This window comes from Frankliniella occidentalis, unplaced genomic scaffold, assembly GCF_000697945.3.
Source record: "Frankliniella occidentalis isolate FOCC.00 unplaced genomic scaffold, Focc_3.1 Scaffold113, whole genome shotgun sequence".
NCBI lineage: Eukaryota > Metazoa > Arthropoda > Insecta > Thysanoptera > Thripidae > Frankliniella > Frankliniella occidentalis.
In genome coordinates this window covers 270,156-270,946 of record NW_026267241.1, presented here as the reverse complement: position 1 = coordinate 270,946, position 791 = coordinate 270,156, and the positions used below count along the sequence as shown (strand labels likewise).

Below are 791 nucleotides of genomic sequence, written 5' to 3'. Positions count from 1 at the left end.
TAGTGCAGGCTTGATTTTATTGTAAAGTACCCCTCTACCCTTCGGCTAGTCCCGGAACCCCGCTACGCAAACGTTGCTCTTGCCCGTCCGCAGCGCGGCTGTCGGTGCACCCGCTGCGCTCCACCCTCCTGTACGTGCTGGCGGTGCAGACGCTCATCACCTGGTCCGCGCACCAGGTGTACGCGTCGTTCAGCGGCCTGCTCCACTCGGAGCCGGAGAACGCCCGCGGCGTGGACGAGCGCCTGCTCGCGACCATGTCCATCGTGCACGTGTTGTCGCACGTCGTCGTCCTCGTCATCTGGTTCGAGGTGCCGCGCGCCGTTAAGTGCCGCGTCCACCTGGTCGACTTCGCGGTCAGTGTCTCGAAGATGGTGTGGGGGCTGTGCGCTCCCCCGTTGAGCAGTGCAGGGAACGTTTAGACGGCCGACAGTATCTAAAGCTCTCTGGGGTCACCTCGGGGAACGTTCATTATAGTAGGCATACCTCACGTGAACCGTCATTATTCTGCTTCGTCTAGGAAAACTATATCGAAATGGTGGGCGAGCAGCCCTACAGCAAGGGGACGCGCTTCGTGCGGTGGTACACGCTTGCCTTCTGCTTCGTCCTCGCGCCCTTCTTGGTGGTCATCTGGTGTAACTACATCCTGAGGAAACCGTTCCTCACGCACGGGCCCTCGCACCTCCTCCAGCTCGTCAACGTGATCTCTTCGGTGGTGGTGTTCGACATTGCCTGCATGATAGTCCGCGACCTGGCGTCCAACGTCGCCGCCAAGCTCAAGGAGGTGGGCTCCC

At 61.1% G+C, this 791-nt stretch overlaps 1 protein-coding gene across 2 annotated transcripts in view; it reads left to right on the top strand.

Annotated features, from left to right (window-relative positions):
* Positions 1 to 47: 47 nt before the first annotated feature.
* The window catches only part of LOC113217541 (uncharacterized), an 18,067-nt gene continuing 17,323 nt past the window's right edge, over positions 48 to 791 (top strand). For both annotated transcript variants that reach the window (XM_052270203.1, XM_052270202.1), the window contains exons 1-2: positions 48 to 353; positions 518 to 781. In XM_052270203.1, coding sequence (XP_052126163.1) covers positions 255 to 353; positions 518 to 781 — 363 coding nt within the window. In that variant the 5' untranslated portion in view covers positions 48 to 254. The remainder of the gene's footprint in view (positions 354 to 517; positions 782 to 791) is intronic.